Genomic DNA, 22,562 nt, shown 5'->3' with positions numbered 1-22,562 from the left:
CCACTACCCTGGAGAGCCTGTCCCAGTGCCTGACCACCCTCTGGGTGCAGAACCTTTCCCTAACACCCAGCCTGACCCTGCCCTGTCCCAGCTCCATGCTGTTCCCCCAGGTCGTGCTTCACACCATGCCTGCTCCCAAGCAATGGGAGTTTGCAAGCTCCATGCAGCTGTACCATAACACTCTAGACTTACATGTGGACCTGTGGGGGGTGTTTCAAGCCCCATCTCCATTTCTGGGGGTCTCACCACTGTTCTGGAACAAGCTGACATGCAAAGGGTGTGCAGTGTGGGAGAGAGATGAGGTGGCATGAATAACTCCAGCACTGTCTCTGGTCTGGAAAGCAGCCGGGACTGTGACTGCAGATGGGTGTTTTACCTTTACTGTGCACAGGAGCCATGGCCTGATTACTGGAAATTTTTGAGCAGGGACATATTCCCCCACCTGCCCTATTTTCAGCCCAGCTCGATAGCAGTGGGATGGAGGGCAACAAACCAGGAACTTCATATTAAGGTGCAGCGATTTGCCCCCAAACTGTTTTTCTACCCCAGGATCCCCATGCTTTCTCACATCAACAAGCTGGACAGAGTTCATATTTTTCATATTTTCAAATCCTGCTTTATGACTGACTTACAAAATGAGACGCCATATAGCTTTAGGAGTTCTGCATTGGATGGTACAGTTGTGGCCCTCTGGCTGTGCAAACTGGGACCACTTCTATGCCTCTGGCAGGTGATAAGCCATGAATTCAGCTATTCAGGTCCAATTTGAAGAGTTGAGCTTTTCTCCCTTGTCTTGTGCACAGCTATTGTTCATCCCCAAGGATTTTCTTTGTGCCAAGGAGAAAAGTAGGAATGAATTTCTAAGGAGGGAGCACTGGCTCAAGGGAGATGTGCAAAACAGAAGTGTTTAGCTATAGACCATTAACCCATCACACTTACATATGCAGGCATGTCAAGGAAGAACACATTTGCCAACTTTCATATTTGGCAAGCTCTCAGAATCTAGAGCATGGATATTTTATATTAAAGAACAGTTCATATTAATTCCAATTTCATATACAGCTCAAACCCTATGCTAAAAAATGTTCAAAGGAAGGCAAGAAAATTATAGGAAGTATAAATACATATATATATATATATATATATATATATTTTTTTTTTTTGGTGCAGACCAATGGTCCATGTAGTCCAGTTTTCATGTCTAAGGCATGACACACCACCGAGATAGTTGGTTCCATAATACAGCTAGAAAATGCTTTGGGGGGTTCCATAGATATTGTGGGCCTTCCTGCTCTTTAACAAAAGAAAGACTGAAATGAGCTGCTGGAAAGAGGGAGAAAGATCACACCTGTCCAATTTTTAACAAAGAAATCTTTCTCCTAGATGCAGGGATTTGAATGAAATTGGCAGAAAAGTATAAGCAAGGTTAATGAATCAAAGCTGTCTTGCCCCAGTGACATCCAAGAGCATTTTATTATTTCAAGACTGCCATGGCTTTCTTCATATGGGTGTAAATAGGACAATATTCCACCAGATTTTTTTTTTCTATTGGATTAGTCTTAAAGCTTCCCTGATGTCCATGCAGTTATAGGTAAAACAAGAACTTAATTTCTAAAGTAAAAAAAATAAAAATAAATGACAGTAGAAAACACCAAAAATCAATAAAACCTCCGTTCCTGCCTTCTTTATGTCTTTTTAAATCAACAAAAGCAAATAGGAACAAAACGGTAAAACTTTACCATGCGCTCACATAGCCAAGCTGAAGAGTTCCTGAGGGGACAAAAATTGTCCCTAAAATGGGTCACAGGTTTTTGCTGACAGGTTCGTAAGTCCTCTGGCTTTGTGTGCATCCCACTGTGTACCTCTTTTAATTGTTTTCTCTACATTGTTTTGTCCAACACACACAAGAAGTAGGAAGAGAACCTGACAAGAAGCAAAAGGAATTGGACTTGCCTTTGTTTTCTTACTTCATATGATAGAAATGTTACATAATAAACAGCAGAGAATAAGAAATGAGGAGTATAACAGATCCACAGGAGTCACTTAAGCTCTTACAATCTGAAGTTTCAATAATGACACAGAAAAGAGTGCTCTTTTTTTTTTTTCTTTTTTCTTTTTTTTTTTTTTTAATTATGTTTTATGTTGGCAAACATCTCTTTAATTTTCTCTTGTCTCTGCTCTTCCCAGTTTCTCTGGGGACCAGCAGCCAAAGTACTGAAAGGCTGCGATAATGTTTTATCAAAGGCAAGGAATAAAGAAACACTGGAAATCACAGAGCCAAACGTGATGTGGCAAGATTTTGGGGCTAGGGTGGTTTTGAGGTTAACTTCCAGCTAAGCAGTTTGCAGGCTTAGTTAAGCCCAGGCTTTGAATGCAGGGTGCTGCTTGTTCTCACCCCAGGTCTTGCTCAGAAGAGCTCCATTCATGCAGCACTCCATAAGGTATAACAAGGTACTGTAGAAAGCAGCTACACTTAAGAACACTTTATGCTTCTTGCTGAAAATTTCTTATTTCTAATGAGAGAATTATTATTTTTTTTCCCCTCTCTCTTAAAAAATAAATAAATCTCAAACTTGGCATCGTGAAGCCATTTCTCTACTTTAAAGCACCCCCCTCCTCCTCTCCAGCGTACACTGTTTTTTAATGAGCTTGGCCATTTGGTAGATGGAGAGAGCCAAAAAAATGTCAAGTTTCAGATGTTTTTGAGTTTTTTCATTTCCTAAAGTTGGTCCTGAGTCTAGAAGGGGATAGTGGAAATGAAGCATTTAAGTACACCGGTATTCATACACTAAAATATAACTTTTGGTGTGATTCTGGATCTGCATAAGAGATAGCTGACTTGGATTCAAAACATTCAAGGAGATTTTTCACTCCCACACATGAATATAAGCAGGTAGTTTTCTATTTGCAAAATATGTCTTGAGATCACCCTGTAAAACATAACCTTATTGATAAGATTTTTGTTCATAGTAGCCCATAAACTTTAAGGTGGTATTTGGTGATCATTTAACATGTATTCTTTAATTCTTATTCCAATCTAACAAATAAATAAATAAATAAGCAAAGAGTTTATAAAAGTTCATGTTATCATCTCCACTTTGGGCTTCTCATTGCCTCCCATCACTGCAAAGGTCTACCATGGGAAGACTGCTGACATTACAGGCCCAGCATTTATTTATTTTTTCAACCATACCCTGTGGGAGACGGTACTTATGCTGTCTCAGACAGCACAGAGCACATTTGCAATGATAAACAAGTGTTAAACAACAGTGTGCAACAACCTGAACATTTTGCATCAGCCCGAAACCTTCATCTAGAGATTGCAGGAGCTGGTAACAATTGCCGTTATCAAGCTCCACATGCTGGGAACAATTCATTTTGATGTAGCATTAGCGCTGCTGAGACCAGAGAGGAACCACAAGAGGTACAGAGAATGCTGAGATCAGTTCAGACTGTAGTCACTGGTCATCATGAGGTTCTAGCATGGCCCAAGACCCTGCTGTGCAAGGTCCTGTACAAACACACAACTAGAGAAGCTGCCCATGCTCCAAAGTTTCTGGAGTGTCTCTAGTTGCTGTATTTCATGGAATAACCTGGTGATGCTGCCAAAAGAAGCATCCCTTCCCTCTCCTTCCTGAGCCTGTGCCTCATCCCCATCAAGCTCAGGAGCAGCAATTTTTGTGGAATGAGGTAAACTGAACTGGAAAACTAATCCAGGTTTATGCAAAACACAATGAGAAGGTAAAGAAAAAAGTAATAAAAAATAATCCCCTCCTTGCTGCCAGCTGGCTCAGGGTTTCTCTAATTCTTGAGCTCAAGGCTTGTAGTTCAGTGGCGGTGTCAGCTCTGCAACACCTGAATAATTTCATCCTCAAGGTGGCTGTATTTCACGGCTGAGTATTTGTCCTTTCGTGTGAGTACACAGCTGCTATTAACTTCAAGCAGAGTTTCTGATTTGGATGTGTCTCTTCAACCAGAACAAGACTCAAAACATGAAAAGTCAAAATTTGTATTCTGAAACCCTGACTCACACCGCCTAACAGAGCCTGCCTGGTTAGAAATGCCTGGACCACCTGGCTGCCTGCTGAGGTGGATGAAAAAAATGGGGCTCCTCCAGAGGCTGATTTTGGTCTTAGATGTCTCTTTGATCTTAGGGTCTCATTCTTGGGAGTATTAATCCTCTTAAAACCAATAATTTCTCAAATCCTGATTTAAATACCTGCATTAAATGCTTAAAGTTGAGTTATACATGTTCCTAGATTTATATGTTAATGTAGTTCCATTGTTAAGAGTGAGTTTAGGATACCAAGTAGGAAGAATATTCAGCTACAGTGTATAAGTATACACTTATAATAAAGTATATTTGTTGTATATAATAATAGTAATAATACCTTTATAGCCTTTATATCTAGGATGTTTCCCTGCGAGACATCAAAACTTTTTCCTCACATAGACATTTTAAAGTTACTTTAATTTAATATATGTTAAAAATAAATTAAAAAAAAAAAAAAAAAAAAAAGTATTTTCAATATCTCCTGGAGTGCAAAGTGATTTTATAATTCATATTAGAATAATCTATTTGGAAATATTTTGATTGTGGGAGAAAAGGTAGTGACTGGCCTTTTAATTTAAAAGAAAAATGCTGCAGATGGTGGGATATTGTGGTAATCTAGACATCTTTGGATTTTAAAGAAATAAATATTTAGGGAAAAATCTGATAAAATAAGCCAAAGAGTAAACACATGGCAAAGCATTGCCAGAGGATAGAATCTCAATATTTGTCTTCTGAATGCACTACAAATTCTCTGTCTCACTTATGCAATAAACTGCTAGTACCTGGAAATCTATTTTAGAGGAGGATGGCATTTAATTCTGGATCCTCCAGTGAAAGCTAAATCCTTATTCAGATTAATATATTTTAGATCCTTTGAAACTGTCCTATAATAATTTCCATAAAAGTCTTCCAAAACCTTGACAGAGATTTGGTGTGAAACTAAGCTGCAATGAGCTTGGGAAGGAACCTCAAATTTCCCCATGAAAAGATGCTGGGAAATTTCCTCTCAAGTCAATGCAAATATAGATTATTCCTTTGGTCATTAAGAAACACTTCACCTGACATAAGTCTTTGCTGTAATGATCTCCAGATTTAGTATATTCCCATGCTTATGGAAATTTGATGTGATTTTTCTTTTTCCAAATGAATGTGTAGTGGAATTCAGCTGCCTAATTTTAAACAACTGAAAGGTAAATGCATAATCAAAGCATTTTTTCTCATCTGTGATGTCTCCAAAGAGCAAGTTCATTTCCTCCTGATGTAGATGTTTAGAAAAAGAGAAATTAATTGCTTCTGAAGGTTCGCCATTCGCTTCTCTGGCTAATCATTGGGCTCTGTTTAGATTAGACAGTGAACATAAAAGGGCTCAAATAGAAGAAATGTATCCCGTCTTGGGCATTTAGGATAAGTTTTCCTACAGTGACTCCCGCTATGGGTGGTAGGGCAGGATCTGACTCTCCAGACCTGACCAAGTACCACTCACTATAGCAAATGTCCTGCTGTTGTGGGCATTTGTGAAGAGAAAGAGAAGTGGCCCGACTACAAAATCCATTTCACAAACATCACCAATGTATTCCTGAAGACTTGTGCAGCTTTTGGTCTGCAAATGCACTCAGTTGGGACCAAAATACAGCAGAACGGATCCAGCTGAATATTTTTAAGTGTCCTGCTCAATAGGGATTTTACACTGTCTGCTTCAAGAATTTTTCTCTGGCACAACCAGAACCTCATTAGTGAATGACAAAATTCAACAGGGACAACATGGAGCCAATTTGTGACATCATGCTTATGAGGGTTTTTCAATTTAAAGTACTGGGGTATTTAGCACAAAATGGCAAAACCGCTACAAGTCCAGTACATTAAAAATCCACAGTCAGCACAAAAAATTCAGAAGAAAACTGATTTTATTCTAGAAAGTTAAAAAAAAAAAAGGACAAAGACAAAAGAAAAATCTATCAAGGCTTCCATGATTATTTAACACATCAGTTACAACATCTGAAGCACTGTTCAAATTCAGTGTATGGAGTGATATTTGTCCTGCAGAACTTGGTCTCTAATAAGATGAAGGATGAAGGACAGCACTAAGCAGTGAAATATCCATACTTGCCAAGCAGCGTCAGAGTCAGAATTAAAACCAAATGCTCTTTCCATGGGGGCTATAAAATCCTGACTTTCACATCAACTTTGTCTTTGACCTTGGTCATACCATTTAAGCACTGTATCTTCAATACAACATTTGCAATACTCAGCTAATAGGAATCTGTTTTGAGGGGCAAACCCAGATTGGTCTGTGGGGACCAGAATGCAACCAAAACTCTGCAGAAACTTGTTTTATTTTCTGCTCAGGTTCCTAACTGTTCCAGTTGTGTCTGTGTAAATTCTCTGACTCAGCTGGTGCTGACAACTCCTCCTTGTTTAATACTATCCGTGAATTCCATTTCTGCACAGTTCAATTCCACTTTCTGATAATTAATAGAGATGTTAGACGAGACCAGACCTAATGCAAATTCTCAAGATACCGTGAAAGATACCTTCCATAAACTCGTTACATTATCATTTATCATGATTCTTTATTTACAGTCTTTCAGCCAGTTTCCAACCCACATAACTGATTTAGTTTTTCTATTAGGATTTCCCTTACTAGCCAGAAAATGGGCTAGACTGACCTTATAAACCTTTTACATCTTTGACCTCTTAATGTTACACAGAAGCATGAGATTGCCCATAAAACTCCAACACCTCTTTGAGTGAATTTCTCCAGCTGCACCATAGCACTCTGATGGAAAAATCAATGTGATGAGGAAGATCTGAGTTGCAGCAGAATATGAATTCTTGAAGATGTGGTCCTGCACCAAAATCACCATCCCACTGTGAAAAGCATTAAGCATTCCTTTACATAACAGCTGTCCTTCCTGCCCTGTTTTCTGCTTGAAGAGGCTATAAGAAAGACCCAGTTCAAACTGGTCCAGTGCTTTAAGGATGCACTTGATTCTTTGAGTTTCATCCTGGGCTATTCTCTGTCTTGGTTACTTTTTACTTAGCTGCCTTAAAGAAAGTGGGGAAAAAAAATCCGTTTTCTGCTTTTATTTTTTCCCTGTCATTTTTGCTACTTCAAAGATTAGTTGGGTTTTCCAACAAAAAAGTATCAGAATCATTCCAAAGGGAGCTTTGTACACATCTGTTAAGTAGTGACAAATTACCTGTTTTAACTATCTTTTTGATACGAATATTCTGATGAAAAGATCATTGAACATATGCTATTACAGCATTTGGCATTTATATAACACATTTTCCCTTCAAGGATGCACTCCTTTTCCTCCCACCTCTGAAATCTTACACTAGAACCAAGAAAATGGCAAAAGTTGCATTAATAAAAGCTTGATTCTGTTAGGAGGTAAATATATATATATATATATTCTTTAAAATTAATTTCTTCTAAAAAAATAAAAATAAAAATAAAAATAAAAATAAAAATAAAAATAAAAATAAAAATAAAAATAAAAATCAAGCAAAACTTCAGAAGGGCTGGGAGCTCTTAAGCTTGTCAAGCTTGTGAATTTATTTTTTAGTATATACCTAAATCCTAATAATACTTTTGCTAATCTTGAAGCCTGGGGAAAGAATTCTTTGGAGAGACATCTGAAAATATTCAGCAATGCTCATGTTTCTTTGCCTGTGCCTCAACTTCCTATGCAATTTACAATGATAATTGTGTGTACATCAACAGGGTGACTAGCAGGTTTTACTTGCAGATAGAAAATAAGTTATGGAGAGGACAATTAATGTTTGTTAATGAAGAAACATCATTGGTAGAGCATCTAATACCAGACTTTCCAACTGCTCCTGAAGAAAAGAAGCGTGTTTGCCATTTGGATCCAGAACAGTTTGTGGTGAGGTCTCTTCTGGGGGTAGTTTTGCACTTCTCTCAGTAGAACAAGAGTCAAGAAAGTGAGCAAAGTGAGTGTGGATTTTAAGGAGAAAAAGAATATTTTCATGTTGCATCTGCTCATCTTTGAAATTGTTAATGCATTTAGTTCATGAATCAAGATCTATTCTAAGAATCCATCCTGGAAAATGTCTAGGAAAAAGGCGATTTGTATTTAAGTCTCAGGCCATGTCAAACAGATTGCATTGCATAATGAAGTACTGCTAACAGCATCTTTCTTCTTAACGAACTACATAATGCTTTATGAACTAAACCCTTTTGGAGATCTGGGGGTGAGGATCACTTGTCCCATCAATACAGTGCCTTGGTCTCCAATGAAATATGGTGTTCACAAGAGCCAGGGCATCCTGATGGGGGCAAACTCGCGACTGGGTTGTGTCCTCTGCCATGAAGCAAACCTGCTAGGCAGAGTTTGAAGACCTCTTTTCTCTGCACTATTTAAAATGGAGCAATCTCCACTTCCCCAGAGTTTGAAATTTGACATGAAAAAGTTCTGAGAGTTATTTCAGTTCAAAATGTGGAAAAACACTTCATTTCTAATCTGTAGAATAATATGAGAACAAATTATCTTTGAATAATTTTAAAATAACACTTTGAAAGAACTATTGAAACATGAAAAATATAGATATTTAACTGGGGGCATGTCCAAGTGAAACTATTGGACCCTGCCCTTCACTTTTCACCCCCCAAGACAAAAACTAAGGGCAAGGTAGGCATTATTTCACAGAAGCTTTTATTTTCAGGAGTACTGTAACTACTCAGAGAAAAGGATTCAGCTGAAATGTTATGGGCCTGCCCTATAAGCATCACAGATAATGTGTGATTTAGCACAGAAGTAGCAGAAGTCTGTGGTCACTTCTGAATTATAGTACCCTTTATGTAGCTGTTCGCACACGTGCAAAACCACACCACATATATGGAAAGAATGACACTTCCCCACCAGAAAGACAGCACTTGTGTAACACTGCTGGGAACAGCTGCACAAGGTGCAAGAAAAGTGAGACCCTCTCTTACACATGTGGGAAAATTTTTAGGTGTCCTCTGAACCAGTGCTACAGGTGATTACTATATTCCCAGTATATTGTGGAAGGATATAGATTAACCATTCAGGCTTTCCTGTGGTGGTATTCAATGGCATCTCCAAGGTCTCTCACCAGATGCACAAGGAAATTAATTGAGGTGGACCGATTTATTAGGTGTTTAATCTTTAAACCCAAATTGCTTACTTTAGGTAGGTGGGCTTCATTGTACTTTAATCCTCTGGGAGGTGGCATTGCCTTCAAAGGCATGGGACAGGCAGGCAAAACAGCACTTTGCCTTCTCAGATGCTCTCAGAGCAGACAAGCAATCTGTTTTTGGGCCTGGTGCAACAGGTATTTTTAACGAAAAATATCCTGGGAGATGCCAGAACATCTGCCTTCATAAGAATTGAAGAAACTTTACACACATATGACTTTTTCCATCTTAATTGTAGCCCATTACCAGAGTAAAACCTTTCTGCACTAAAAACCAAGTAGTGATGTGCCAGTCTCACAATCTGCCATCCCATGTCATCTCCCTGGCTGCAGAGTGCACTGGAAGAGGGAACATTTGGGGCCAGAAATGCAAAACTAGGGAGAAAGGCTGACCTCATGGTTATGAGAGGGCTGACCAATGTCTCACAGAGCCACTGCTGGATCTGCAGAGCTGGCCTTGTGCAGGAACTACCCACCAATGCCTGAGCAGGGTCAAGGGGAATAAAATCACCAGCAAAAGCTCTGTGCCATACCAGAGTCGCCTACTGACAGATTATTCTGTTTGTCCTTGAGCTGGCTCCACAGTAATTCCGTATAGCTAGAAATCTTCCTGCTGCCACCAGATGACACTTACTAGTGTCATCAAAGACCACCTCCAAGCATTTCACCCTAATCTCCTGCTCCCCAGCAGCCTGACCAGTGTAAAAGTGAGACTAATACATGTGCGCTGCATGTGAGCATCCCTGCAGTACAGCAGAACACTTCCATTGCTCTCTCCCTTTGCAGGATGCCTCACAGCCCCTCTACCAGGCAGTTCCTTTACTATCTATTCTCCACATGAGCCTCCTACACCTTGGTAGGTATGAAATCAGAGATCAGGACTAAAACAGTAAGCAACAGAGGCATAAAGACTTTATACCTTGTACTTTCTGTCTTCCTTTCTCTTTACCATCACACAGTACTTGCTTTCCTAAGTTGTAGACTTTGTTTCACAGGTATTTAAAGCTGCTTTTCAGCTCAAGTCTCAGCCACACACAGCATGCCTTGCTGGTTGCACCAGAAGTGTGCAATGGATGTGGGGTCTGCATAAATTAAAAGTTTTCATAGAAATGTATGATCATGGTTTTAAACACTTACTTAATTCCTCTCAGAAAACCTGTCAACATTTTTTTCACCTTACTTCTGTAATGATAACTGTGCAGACCTCTGCATAAGGCTCTTTTATCTCTTAATATCTGATGAGGTTTAATATAGTTTTTGTTTTAGATTAGTATTTTCAAAATATTCAGCACAACCTTACCCACATAATTTTTAATTTACTAAAAATGACATGTATGCAGCATGTATACACACGTATACATATAGCATGTTAAATATAAGAACTTCTTTGGACGTCTTGTCCTTAAGAGTGTTTCTCCAACTTTTAAGGGTCTCCTCTCCTCTCCTCTCCTCTCCTCTCCTCTCCTCTCCTCTCCTCTCCTCTCCTCTCCTCTCCTCTCCTCTCCTCTCCTCTCCTCTCCTCTCCTCTCCTCTCCTCTCCTCTCCTCTCCTCTCCTCTCCTCTCCTCTCTCCTTTCTGAACATATTTTGGAAAGAAAGATATTGGGAATGGCTGAGTTTAGAAGATGCTATGTCAGCATAAAAACACCGTTTGAGGATATCTAGAGAAAATGAGGCATTTTTAGTGTCCTGTACATTACAGGATGAAGTTATGAGTTTAACTCTGAATATTTAACAAATAAATATATATATATATGCTTATATATATATATACATTTTTTTTCTCTCCACAGAAGAACAGCTATTGTAGGAAGACACCAAAATGTTACTGGACTTTCCACCTTTGGCTACTGGTTGACATTCAGCCCAGATGCAAAGTGGCGACCAGTTGTTACTGACCACAGAGACTTGGAATTGCATCTTCCTTTTCTCTCAACCCAAACAACCTTCCAATTGCTCTTTATTATTATTCACATCACGGCAAGGTCTCCAAATGGCCTGGCATTGCATAAAAGGCTGTCCCTCCCCGCAAGTGCTGACAAAACTAAAGAGCGGAATAGCTGGGAAGGAAAGGCATAAAGCAGCTGACCAGGGTCATTCGTGAGGTCAAGGGCAAAGCCAAAATTAAAACCAGCATCTGCCATGTTAGAGGAGACCATGTCCTCTCTCTGATACCAGACAGCTCTGACTCTGTGGTACTATACCCTGCCTGCAATACAGTATGTCTCACAGCCGCCTGATTCTTAGACTTTGCCTCTTTACACATCTGCATTGTATGTAGCATGCTTGAAAAGTAATAATAAGGTTCAGACAACATAAAATTAGCTCCTGTGAGTAATCCCTAGTTAGCAGGACTAAGTGAGTTTAAAAGCTCTTGTCCCTGTCAGTGGTCAGACCTCTGAGTATGAGTTATCCACACAAGCTTTGCACTGCTGAATCCCTGAGCAGTTGGAGAATATTTTCTTTGCATTCATCATCATGGCCATTAAACTCAACTGTTAGAGGGGAAGGAATGAGACCCCAACACAAGGAACCCACTGTCCACAGCCTTGCTAGGGTGAAGGTGGAATTTACCCCAGAGACCAATGAGGAAATTTATGGCTGTGATGTGTTGCCCTGAAGAATGGCAGTGCAAAAAGAGCACTGTAAAATTTAACATTGCTTTGAGAGATCTCTGCTCTGTTCCTGCTCTTTTATTTTTATTTTATTTTTATTTATTTATTTTTTTAACTTTAGGACAGCTTGTCCTGGTACAGATTAATTCTGTTACTTGTCCCTGGCCCAGGCAGGGCTGATGGTCTGACCTTCCTTTTAGACAAGAGCCCAGTCCAGCAGAGCTATGGAAGAGAACTTTCTTAATGTATTGAGTACATGAAGGAGTGGAAACATTTCCCAAACATGCAAGAAATGCTTCATTTCTTGCCCACACTGAGGAAGCAGGCTGTCTGACCACAAGAGCTGCAGGGACATCTTGTGTCAAGGGCACAGCTAAATCCACTGCAGACACCAGCTCCACCAGCCCCTCCAGCAAGGTGGGTCTGAAGCCCTGCCTAGTCCTGCTGGAGAGTACAGAAATGCATCTGGAAGACCAACAGAGTCGTTTTATTTTTGTTTTGTTTTGAAATAAGTTTTCCCAGCCTGTGACCAAGAAGAAGCCACTTGCTTTCAAACATACTATGCCTTGCTTTCATGCTACCGAGCAGCTGCTCCAAGCTCAGCCTGCCCAATCGTGTCTTGATCCGAGAGACTGAGATGAAAACTATCTGCTGCTTCCAGACTTCCTCCTCTGATCCTCTCCCTGCTCACATTTTATTGTTTTGATTTGACTTAGCAGCTTTTGCCAGCCAAAAAGCACTTCACAGGATCCTGAGCCACAGGCTTGGCTTGGGGCGGGTGGGACCATGAATGGGTACAGAACTGCACTGCCGCCAAGGAAGCATCTGGAGAACACTTGTCCTTGCTGTCAGAGTGATCTCATGCCTGAAACAACTTTGCAGAAGCAATAATAAGTTTGTGACTACTGCTGATATGCTGATGCCTGCTCTGGTGTGGATGGGCTCTGGTCTTATATCCCCTCTGTCCCATGACACTCTGCCAGGGCTATCTAAGGAGAGATTAATCTTAGAGCAGCAAAAACTCCACAAATGCAAATGGAGCAAGAGTCATTAAGAAGTACAGCTGCTAGAGTGAGAAAAAAAAAAAGAGAGAGAATATGGCCAGTAACAAATCTGCAATTACAGGTTTCAAGATGTTAAGTGAATGCAAGTAACTTTTCTACTTGAGCACTAAAGGATTCAATACCCTGTTGATGTGCTTATCACAATTGCAGAAATAGAGATGTCTGTTTTATTGGCTGCTGTTTAGTGTAGTGTTCATAAATGACTGATACTTAAATAATTGAAGGCAGTATTACGAAAAGCAATCTGCTCTCAAAGGCTCTTTCTAACCAGCAGTTGTATTTGTTCTGATCTCAGAGAAATAAGTTCCAAGTTACTATCTTTTCTCAGACAATAAACATGAAAAGAAACAGTAAAAGTGAAATACTTGGAAAAAATGCTTTCACGTATGTATTTTTTCCAGGTTAGAACTGTGTTTTGAAATAATTTTCATTCTTTGCAGTGTTGTTTTTAAATTATTGCTCCCTGCTAAAGACAGCAAATTTGCTGGGGTTGCTGACAAATCAGGCTTAAACACAGTTTCCTTCCTCGTATATGACAGTACACAAGAAGCAATCCCCATGTAATCGATAAACCTGTCCATACTAATAAATAAAATGTGCCTCAGACGATACTGCCATGTGGCAGGGGCAACACATACCCAAGCAGATACACACTATTATCCTCAGAACAGAGTAGATATGGATACTGAGAATGGACCCTCACTCCGACTATCTCCCAGGACATTCCCTGGCACTGTCTGGGATAACTACCAGACAAACATCATACCTGGGAATACACTTGTGAGTTAACAGTTTACGAGGGTCAGTGCTCAGTGTAGATTTGCCAGGTTTACGTGATAAGGGCACAAGCCAGACCCCAAGCACAGGAACACCTGGGATGGGGAAAACATGAGCAATCTTGCCCCACAACATATCTCAGAAGTCTCCATCCAGGCTTCATACATTCAGCTATGGTTTCCTGCTTGCCACGGTCTATCTGCATGACCTTGGGCAAGACATTTTTCTGGCTGGGTTGCAGACTGCAGCATCGTGTAGCAATGGTTGTAACAGTGCTGGCCGGGGTCCCCAAAGCAACGGGAGCTGGGATTTCCATACAGCTTTGTTCACCTGGCCTCTTGGAAGAGTAAACCTGTCTACATTGACCCCTGCTTTGCCAGAGTGGGTTTTAAACCTACCTTAGGCTTTTGAAACCGTGCTGCAATCTGCACTGTGGATATTAATTGCCATCTTTCTGCTCCTCCTCTATCAAACAGAAAGACCAGGACATCCCTCCTTATGGAGGGGCAGGGAAGATAGATGTATTCAAGGCTATTAAGCCCTTCTAATACTTCAGCAAGTAATGAATGATCATTACCCTACAAAGACAGATTTTCTCAGGAAAAGCCAAGCAGTTTCATTACACTTTGCCCCAAACCAGCTGTTTCAAAACCAGAACAGTTTGCTGAAATCTGGCGTACAGGGAAGGAAAAGAGTACAAGAGGTTTTGCCGGTCCCAGACAGAGCAGGAGAGGGGCTGGAACACCTCAAGATTGTACTGCAGTTCCTAAACAAGCCCAGGTTGATGCTTGCCCCCTGTCAGATGCAGACTAACCACACAGATGGGATATCTTCATGGTTTGTAAACCCACAGGATTGTTCTTAGAATAATTTTATTCAATCTGAGGTTGTTCTTAAAAGAACAAGACAGCAAAATTTACTGGTATTAACCAAAAAGTGAGGAAACCCTAGAAGATCCTGGTGGGTCCTTACTGCTTGCAGGGAAGTTTAGCTGAGATAGCTCCCAAGGACGTGGACTGGTCAGTGTGATGAACCAGGTAAGGTCAGGAAGATTTGGCTCTCTGGTTTGTATTTTCATTAGATCTGGCCACAACCACACTTTCATGTTGTGATTCAAGTAAAAAGAAATTAGAAATCTCATAGCTACAGCCACAGTGGTTGTTCCCTTTGCTGGACATCCAGACACTGATCTAACTCAGTGGGTGTAGCATCCAAGGTGGTCCTGGTTAAACACACCCATAAAACCCTGGAGCAAGTGACACAGGCCTAGGTCTCCACAGCCTTTTCTCAGAGGTGCAGAGACAGGGGAGGCAGTAAATAAATCCAGGAGCCTGGATTAAACTGGGATTTTCAAGCCATGGCTTGAAGGAGAGCAAGAAATGATTCCCCACAACTTCCTAACTCTGTAGCTTCATAGGTGGGGCACTGAGATGACAGAATGGGAGCACCTGGATAATTAATCTGTGCAAAGCAATAATTTATCCCCAGCAGCTGGAGTCAAGGTGAATCTCTGAGGACACGGGATAGCTGAAGGCCAGCCCAGCTTCAGGGCTGACCATAGTGCCACAAACAAGTCCTTCCTGTACCAGAGAAGGAAAAACCTTATCAAAGTGTGTCTCTTTCCCAGAAGCATCAGGGACTCTGCCTTTCCGCAGACACGGGTTGTATTTTTAAGTTTTTCTCTAAAGTGTACCCACAGGTTTTGGTGGTTTACCTTCCTTTACTGAGAGGTGGGTAGGAAGATCCCAGCTTTGTTCCACTTTAAAGCTAGATACTTAAGGACATCTACTCCTTACACAACAACTAGTAGGAGTGGAGGTGCCATGCTTTGGGAAAACATTTGTCTGTGTGAATTACCTACCAATTACTCTTATTCCATTAAATCTCTAATTCATGCCACTTTTTTTTTTTTTTTTTTTTTTTTTTTTTTTTTTTTTTAATCTATAAAAAAGGACAAGCTGTAGGCACACTCTTGGTAAAAAACACATCACAAGTGATCCCATCCCAGTTGTGGCAGGCTCAGTTAGGGTTTCTCTACATGAGGAAATTAATCTGGATTAAGAGTAGAATGACTATTTCTGTGGGGGGTTGGGTGATAGCAATATTAATCCAGATTACCCATGTCTCCATCAAATTAGCTTTATCTCAACTTTAAAAATAAATTAAAAAAAATATGAAAGAAGACACTTTTGTTCTGTAATAGAATTGTCTTCATAATGAACTAAATGACAAAAATTATTTGGGGGTATTTAATCTGGAGTAACTCGGTGTTTCTAGCACTCCTTGCACTCAGGACTTTCTGACAGCAGCAAGGACACCTTTCCATTTCCACATGCTCAAACAGCCACAACTCTGCACAAAGCAATTACTGTAACATATCCAGCAGTGGGACCAAATCCCACGTGTCCCAACCAGCCCTTTTACTGAAGGAAAAAGACCAATAAAATTAATCTATATTTCTGGTTTAGTTTTTGGGGCAGGAACTTAACTTTTTGTTTGTTTGTTTGTTTTTGTTTTGTTTTTTCCTAGTAAACAAACAGTAAGAAACAAATGATAACTTCAGGACGTGGCTGGTATTTGCAAGAGCACTATCTCCCCTATCCTTGAGAGGCTACGGTAAGGACCGTGTCTTCTTCCCTATGTCCTGAGCATGAGTATCTAGCATCTTAAGGATTTTGTTAAACTCTGTTAAATTAATCCTGCAATGGTTGGGGAAGCATGCAGATATGCTGTAATTTGCAGAAACTTCTTCCACCATCCACCTGCAAACTTTACACCTTATTTGCTCATAGGAGGTTAGTGAGCCCGATTGCTCCCTTTGAGAAGGAAAGAGGTGCTTGTGTGCCGGGGGAATATTCCTGAGACAGTTGTGCTGAATTATTTATTATTTTAGGACTGAAAGACTTAAACTTCTTTCACCTTTTACCTCATTTCGCCTCTGCTGGAAGCCTCTAGCTGATGGGATCTGTCCCAAAACTCCAGTCCATCCATCAGCACCAGATCTAATTATTTTCACACAGAGAGCAAAAATTCCACCTCCCTTCCCCTTCTTTGCATGCAGGTAAAGAAACAGAAAAAGAAGGCAGGACACCTTTCTTTTTTCTGGCCATATTAAAGATAAATTACCCTGCTTCACAGTGAGGCTGTAATAAGTGACAGTGAACCCCCTCTAAGCCCCCCACCCCCAAGTTCGCGACCTCCTGTCCCTTTTCCCGATGCATTAACCCCTCAAGGCATTGCAAGGTCTCCCGGTCCCGAGGCTGTTCTCCACTCCCTGCTGCTCCTGGTTCCTTAGCGTACCGTGTCCCCCGCCCTCCCTCCTCGTACAGAACAATAGCAAGGCACCAGTTTCAGCTGCTTCCCGAGGAAAGCCCAGATCACACATATTTAGAGAGAAAGAGATAGATATGATTATATTTCTCCTGCTGTTTAGGACAAGAAATGAAGTGCTGCCTCTTTAATTGGCAAAAGCATGCAGTAAGAGCATACCTTTAATTTAGTGTTGGGATAGCTCACTTGCACCCTGGCTGTTGTCTTATTGGAGAGGGCAGCCTGCCTCAGATCCTCTAGCACTGAAATAATATCATCCAGCACGCATTTCTTATCCTGATTTCTCAATACACACAGATGGGAAAAAGTATAATTATAGCCTTTGTAGTTCACCTTCATTTCCAGCACGGCTCGGTGGATCTGCAGGATCACATCAGCCTGATGCAAAATATTGCCTCCGGGTTTGGAGAGGAGAATCACCCTGCCATACCTCCCCGGGGTGTGCAAGTCCGAATACAGCTGGCTTTTGGATTGATCGAGGGAGAAAAGGCTGCTGGCTAAGCTCCTCTCGATCTTGGCCAGGCTGTGGCTGGGGGCTACCAGGCTCTCCAGGTCAGTGTCAGGCTGGAAGCGGTTGAGCAGGCTGAAGCCGAAGATGATGGTCAGGACTGCGGGCACAGTGAGGAAAAACACCGGATGCCTGCTCACGAATAAGCCCAGCTTGTAGAAAAACGACTGGAGCCCTCTGTGTATCACCTGCCGCAGCATCCTCCACCAGATCCAGCCTGCAGATGCTCCTGGCCGTCTTAGAAAGCACATGTGACATGTGTAGCTCCTTACCCCTTCCTGTCAGTTTCCCTTTCTCTCTCCCTCTCTCGCTCTACTACTCCTTTAAAAGACTGCAGCAAGTTGCAGCAAGACAGCCAAATATTGATCAATGGTGTGTGTGTGTGTGTGTGTGTGTGTGTGGTGTGTGTGTGTCGGGGTGGAAGGGAGCGGGCAGAGAAAGGAGGAGGGGGGGGTCCTTGCCTTTTTTTTTTTCCTTGCTTTTTTTTTTTTTTTTTTTTTTTTGTTGGTTTTTTTTTTTTTTTCCTCGCTCTTTTTTTCCCTTCCTCCCTCCCCCCGAGCGAGTAGCATCCCCCTCCACCACCCCCCTTTCCCGGGTGCCCCCCTTTCGCCTCCGAGGCTCGGGCATTGCACCGGGAGCGCTGCCGGCTCTGCAGTGCCCGCTCCGCGCAGCCCCGCTTCTCCGGGCGGTGCAGCCAGAGTCGGCTGCGGACCCCCTCTCCCCGACCCCCCCCCCTCCCCCGGCTCCAAAACACCGCTTTGCACCCCTCTTTCCTCCCCCCTCACACACAAGCGTGGGGAATTTGCCGGGGCGAGAGGATGATGCTGCATTTTAACATCCCCCGACCCCGCGGTGCCCCCCCCTCCCCGTCCCTATCAGCCCGCCCCATCCCCGCCCGACCCCCCTAGTCCCCCTGCTCTCCTCCAGCTGCCGGAGGACGGCTTTGCCCGGACACTTTCCGAAGCTCTTTCCACGGCAGCAGCCACGCTCTGCTCCCCGTGTCCCGGTCCCAAGGCTGCTGTATTCCCCCCCCGGCCACCCCCCAGAGGCACCCAGCCCTGCCCCAGCCTCCCCCTGGGCTCAAGGAGGGGACACGCGAACCGCTCCGGGCAAAGCCCCCCAGCCCAAATTTGCCCCCACTCCGTTTTCCCTCGTTTGCAGCCGAGGTCGCCCGGGAGAAGCTGCCCCACGCTCCTACGAGGGGAAAAAGTGGCTCCGGGAGATGCTTAGGGCAAAGGGGAGAAGCTGCCCCGGTGCTCCCTTCTGCAGCCCTTCTGCCTGGCATCTCTGCCCCCACGGTCAGCAGCTCTGTGAGCAGTGACCCAGCAGACGTAGGACAGGGCTCCTGACCCCCTCCAGCTGTGAAAAAAAAAGGAGGTTTTCCAAGCAAAGCCACCGGCAGTCCATTACATAAGAGCAGAGAAATTCTGCAGCTCCCAGGACTGAGGGAGAGCAGCAGAGAAATGCACGCATTTGCAGCAGGAGGGCTGCCCACCAACTCTCCAGGAAGGAAGCTCTGCTCCTCCAGGAGCTTCGCTCAGGACTGCTTGGGACAGCAGATCCATCCCTGGCAGTCCTGACAGCCCCTCACAGGCAAGGCAGGAGAAAAGGCAGGATTTGCATTGCAGGAGGCTTATATTTAAATCATAAGTCTAAATCATAGGAACATAATTAAAACCAACCCCCCAGAACTGGATCTCTGCTTGGTGCATCCCCACCATCAAATTCCTGTTATACTTTTGCTAGTTTTGTCAAGCAGTAATTGGATTGTTTTTGGGATGGGACCAAGAACACTGTGCAAAGCCTGAGAGAGCAAGGTTCTGCTGTAATAAACCCTTCCTGAAACAAGGAGAGAGAGAGTGGAAACTGGGGAGCTTGAGATTCTCAGCACACTCTGCCCAAGATGAGCAGCAGGCGGTGCTCAGCTTGAGGTAATTACCAGTGTTTTGGAGAAAACCCATTTATTTCATCAATCCCTTCCACACTGACCCTCTTACCCACTTCTGTGTGGATGGACAGGACATACACAGGAACACCCCATCTCTGAGGGCTTTGTAGGGCTTGCATTCAGTCACAGTGCCAGTGATTCATTCAAACTGGAAGCCTAAGGTCTTGCAGAAGTGTGGAAAGATGAACATCTTTTAAGTGATGCAATAGGGAGTCCGGAAGCATCAGTTTGGTAACCTACCTCACTAAAATCTGTGGTTAGATTCACAGCTGCTTTGGTAAAACTGGCTTATTTTTAAAAATATTTGAATGGTTGCTGCAAGCACATCACGACTTTCAAATTCAGGCTGTTTTTATTTAGTGGCCTAGATACAGATGATCTGGAGGTGCTTGCAAATGTGGGCTGGTGTTCGTACAGAGAACAAGAAGGAGCAGGTGAAGGTGGGAAATACCATACAAAAGACACTACCAGCTTCCCATTTGCTCAGCTTAAAGCATTCCCCAGGATGGAAATCTGCCTCAACAACCCTAGGAAATGCTAAGCTCCATTGGTACAAATTACAGCTCTTTGTCTATTTTATGATGCACTTATGCCAATGGTTGAGTGCTCCCAGTGAATAACGTCTAAATGTAAAGGCTTTATTGAGCCTTTGTACTTACACACATGAGCGAGACCTTGAGTGGGAAGTCAGAACCTGATTCCTCATTGCTACACAGGCGGGCTTATAACAGCCTTTGACAAAGTATGTCATAATATCTAACCGTGGGTGCTACTGGCAGGGAAACCTTCACGTTGAGGATTTCAGCACAGGATGAAAGATCCCTGCCTGGAGCTTTTGGATACTTGATACTCTTTGACTCTGTGGCTTTTGCGGTGCTGCTACCTGGTCCAGCATGGAGAAAGCTGCAGTCACATCTCTTGGATGCCACAACCTTGCCCAGGAAGCTCTCCACAGAGGTCATCACTGCTCAGGAAGTTGGCCAGATCCTCCTGGTGACCAGTGGAAGAGTTCAGGAACCCAGCACAAGTAATCCAGATCACCCCAGCAGCAGCAGGTCCTTCTACTGTCTAAATAAGGTAACGTAATGGCTGTTTTTTCTCTGTAGCTTCTCTGGGCCTTCTCCAACTTCTGTCTGCCCAGATGCTGTCAGCCAGGAGTGCTCAGACATGGCACTGTTAGGGCACTGATCATGCAAAGAGAGAATAAAGAAACATATGGTGAAAAGTGTTAAGGCTGAGCACATGCAGCTTCCTTTCTGGGCAGGAAGATGACAGGGTATTTCCAAACAGCACTGGTGGCCGGTCTTGCCTGTCCTTTGGAGTACACCACAGCCAAGTGTGATCTGGCATTAGTACTTCACAGGTAACATAGATGATGAAGTGACCAGTGCATTTCGCTGGTCACCTCAAACAGCAAAATCAAAGTCAGTTTGAAGTATGCCTCAGAAACAAGCATTGCATCAACACCTATTCTGAAAACAGCTTTGGGATATGTTGATATTTATACACCCCTGGTGTCCTCATATGAATCCTCTTTAAAGAGGAACAGCAAACACATTAGGGATGTTAGCTAGGGGAGCTGAATGATGGTTCACAGGGTCTAGAGCCTAGAGAAACAACAAACCACAAAGAGATTCAAAATACTCTCAGGAATATTTGAAAACAGACTGTTTGGAAAAATTATCCCCAGCAATTATAAATGGGGAAAATAAATTTGAGATACCTACTCCCAGAAGGGACACAAATTGGGGAAAAAATCATTCTGTACAAAAAAAAAAAAAATAAATAAATAAAAAAAAGAAAGATGTTACAGGACAAAGGAAGTTAGACACAAGTTTGGAAAAACATCATGTCTCAGACAGACAAAGCAATACAAATTTGCTTGCAGAGATATCCTGAGTCACAGGTGCACTGCTTAGGTATGGAAGAAGGAAGAGCTGGTTGCCCAAGAGCCAGATTGCCATACACTTATTCACAAGCAAGCACATTTATTTACAAAGAAGTAAATACACATAGAGTCCTATAGACATAGTGATTTTAAGTTGTTGTGGTTTAATAGTGGGGTGGGTATAGTAACAGTTAAAGGTACTGAAAGACAATAAATAGTGTCATTAATTAGAGTGGCCACAGAGGCTATGTATATAAGCGTATGTATAAAAGGCTTGACACAGACAGGCAGTCTGTGTCTATACGCTTAAATGATTTTCTGACCTCAGAGTGGGAAAATCTCTAGTGTGACTATGAATTTAGTTTTAGGGGTGTGGATTTTAAGAGGAAATCCTTTGTTCACAATTCTCAGTAAAGTTCTGACCTTCCTTGAATTGCAGGACCTGCTCTAGGCAGGAGCTGGGCAAGGAGGCAGGGGTAAGAAAGGGGAGAGAATAGAGCAAGCTCCAGAGGAAAATGAATAAACAAATGAAAACAGACAGGCACACACATACACACGCAAACCAAAAAAACACACCTGTGTTTGAGTTTGCTGTTTCATCCTTTGACAACAGTTGAGAAAAACCTGCTGATTGCTGAAACAGAGGGTACAAAACGCTGAGGTGACTGATGTCTTTTGGGGAGGTTGTTAGACACTTTAGGACCCATAAACCTTCACTCATAAATTGTGGAGGTGTTATACAGAAACAACCAAGATTAACAAAAGCCATGGTCAGTCAGTATGTGAGTAAGGAGACATGGCTATAATAGTAGAAGCAAAAGTAGGTGCATAAAGAGTCTTTGAAATTCTTGTATAGGAGGAAGCAGGTATCAGACCCTTCATGTTTTGATATTTTTTCAAATGTTCAGCTTTAGTATAACAGTTTTAAATCACCAATTAGGTGTTATTTCCTTGGATAACTACAAGGCAGTTGGCGACATTGCTCAAATGAGTAACAGAGTACTCCTGTAAGTAAAGATTGCCAAGCCAGGGATATCTAAAGGTTAATATTTGTTGAATAAAATTTATCACATATGAAATGTTTTCATATGTGAAAAAGAGGTTTTGAAAAATATTGTGCATAAAACTACCACTTCACTCTGCATTTACTCAATTGTTTTGCCTCTCCTACAACAAACACTATCTTTTAGTTTTAAAA

At 42.3% G+C, this 22,562-nt stretch overlaps 1 protein-coding gene across 2 annotated transcripts in view; it reads right to left on the bottom strand.

Annotated features, from left to right (window-relative positions):
* Positions 1 to 17,911, bottom strand: part of PTCHD4 (patched domain containing 4) — an 84,165-nt gene extending 66,254 nt beyond the window's left edge. The window contains exon 1 of one of the 2 annotated variants that reach the window (XM_032184068.1): positions 17,180 to 17,911. In XM_032184068.1, the coding sequence (XP_032039959.1) occupies positions 17,180 to 17,779 (600 nt within the window). In that variant the 5' untranslated portion in view covers positions 17,780 to 17,911. The remainder of the gene's footprint in view (positions 1 to 17,179) is intronic. The other variant, XM_032184069.1, reaches the window with a different exon arrangement.
* Positions 17,912 to 22,562: the final 4,651 nt, after the last annotated feature.

The sequence above is a fragment of the Aythya fuligula genome, chromosome 3 (genome assembly GCF_009819795.1).
Source record: "Aythya fuligula isolate bAytFul2 chromosome 3, bAytFul2.pri, whole genome shotgun sequence".
Lineage (NCBI taxonomy): Eukaryota > Metazoa > Chordata > Aves > Anseriformes > Anatidae > Aythya > Aythya fuligula.
This window is presented reverse-complemented; position numbering and strand designations above follow the sequence as displayed.